This window comes from Myotis davidii, unplaced genomic scaffold (assembly GCF_000327345.1).
Source record: "Myotis davidii unplaced genomic scaffold, ASM32734v1 scaffold217, whole genome shotgun sequence".
In the NCBI taxonomy this organism is placed as follows: domain Eukaryota; kingdom Metazoa; phylum Chordata; class Mammalia; order Chiroptera; family Vespertilionidae; genus Myotis; species Myotis davidii.
This window is the reverse complement of record NW_006290034.1, coordinates 2,221,309-2,222,899: the sequence shown is the minus strand read 5'-3', so window position 1 is coordinate 2,222,899 and position 1,591 is coordinate 2,221,309. Positions and strand designations below refer to the sequence as shown.

The following is a 1,591-nucleotide window of genomic DNA, read 5'->3' as shown; positions in this document are numbered from 1 at the left end:
GGGAGGGGGTGGGTGGTGGGTGGTAGGCGAGCCGAGAGCACACCTATTCAGGAGGTGTGTGTGCAGTGTCTGCCCTCTGTGCCACGCTGGGTCCTGGCTCTGAGCTGAGCAGAAGCTCCTGTGCCAGCGCGTAGGAGAGGAGGGACTGCGGCCTGTATCGCAACAAGGACAAATACTAGGCAGGTCTGGCTTGAGATGAAACCACTTACATTCAATTTCAAAGCATTTACCTATAAAAATTCTCCCAAGCCTCTTCATTTTTTTTTAATCCTCACTTGAGGATATTTTTTTTTCTCATTGGTTTTTTAGAGAGAAGGGAAGAGAGGTAGAAGAGGAGGGGAGAGAGAGAGAAGATCGACGTGTTGCCCCGACAGGGGCCGGGATGAACCTGCAACTGAAGCATGTGCCCTTGTACAGGAATTGAACCTGCGACCCTTCGGTCTGCGGGCTGATGCCAACCGCTGAGCCAAACTGGACAGGGCAATCCTTTTCGTTTTTCAAATACAATTCTGTAGAGCATAGCATAAAAAAAAAGAAAGGAAATCTTAAATTACAATCTTTACTATAGCAAATGCCAGTTTAGAAGCTCCAGGTGAATGAATGAATGAATGGGTTCAATTTTGTGGTGACCCCCAATTTCATTGTTACAAATTGAACATAATTAAAGCATAGTGATTAATCACAAAACAGTATGTAACTATATATATGTTTTCTGATGGTCTTAGGCGACCCCTGTGAAAGGGTCGTTCGACCCCCAAAGGGGTCGCCACCCACAGGTTGAGAACCGCTGCCTTACAGGGTTTTTAATAGTTAAGACTTGTATTTCAGAATCTGGTCTCAGATGCCCAACATGCGTTGTAGAGTGCAAACAGCTGAACTTGTCAGAATGCAGCCACAAGCATCGTTGCTAATGGCCAGTGCGCACAGGAAGGGGCTGGAGGGAGGCGCCAGGGGCCTTACCGAGGGGCTGGGCACAAGGCCCTTCCTCGGACCTCGGCTCCAGGTTCTTCTTTCCTAACTAGCCATTTGCTCCTCCTGAGCCTCGGTGGTCTCACCTGTTAGGTAAGGATAATTCCGTTCCCCCAGGAACCCCGCCGACTGCTCAGAGGTCTCTTGGTTTGTTTCTTACCAGATGCTTTGTGTTTCTGTATTTTTAGCGGCTACCTAGCTGAGTCACGAACTGGTTATGAGCCTGTACCACACACAGATATGAGGCGTGTCGGCAGCATGCCGGCGGCTGGGCCACGAGAACTAGTTGCCTTTTCCTTTTGGGGACAGATTTGGCCGCCACCCACCCACCCGCCTCAAGCCCGCTTCTCGCTTTTTATTTCGGTTGTCGTCTGTGAACTGGCCCCCGGCGCCCTGTCCTGCGTTAATTCGGGCTGTGTGTGTTTTTTTCTAGCTGTATAAGTTCGGAGAGACGGTGTCCATTGTTTTCTGGACCGACACGTGGAGACCGGAGAGCTTCTTTGACAAAGTGAAGAAGAACAGACAGAACGGCATGCACACACTGTGCCTGCTGGGTAAGGGCGTGGGGCCGGGGAACCACGTTGTGCGTTTCCCGTGGGTAGAAGCGGGGGGTGGGGCCTCG

At 50.8% G+C, this 1,591-nt stretch overlaps 1 protein-coding gene across 3 annotated transcripts in view; it reads left to right on the top strand.

Moving 5' to 3' along the window:
- The window catches only part of DPH5 (diphthamide biosynthesis 5), a 28,790-nt gene that overhangs the window by 15,734 nt on the left and 11,465 nt on the right, over positions 1 to 1,591 (top strand). For all 3 annotated transcript variants that reach the window (XM_006762938.2, XM_006762937.2, XM_015563401.1), the window contains exon 5: positions 1,403 to 1,523. In XM_006762938.2, the coding sequence (XP_006763001.1) occupies positions 1,403 to 1,523 (121 nt within the window). The remainder of the gene's footprint in view (positions 1 to 1,402; positions 1,524 to 1,591) is intronic.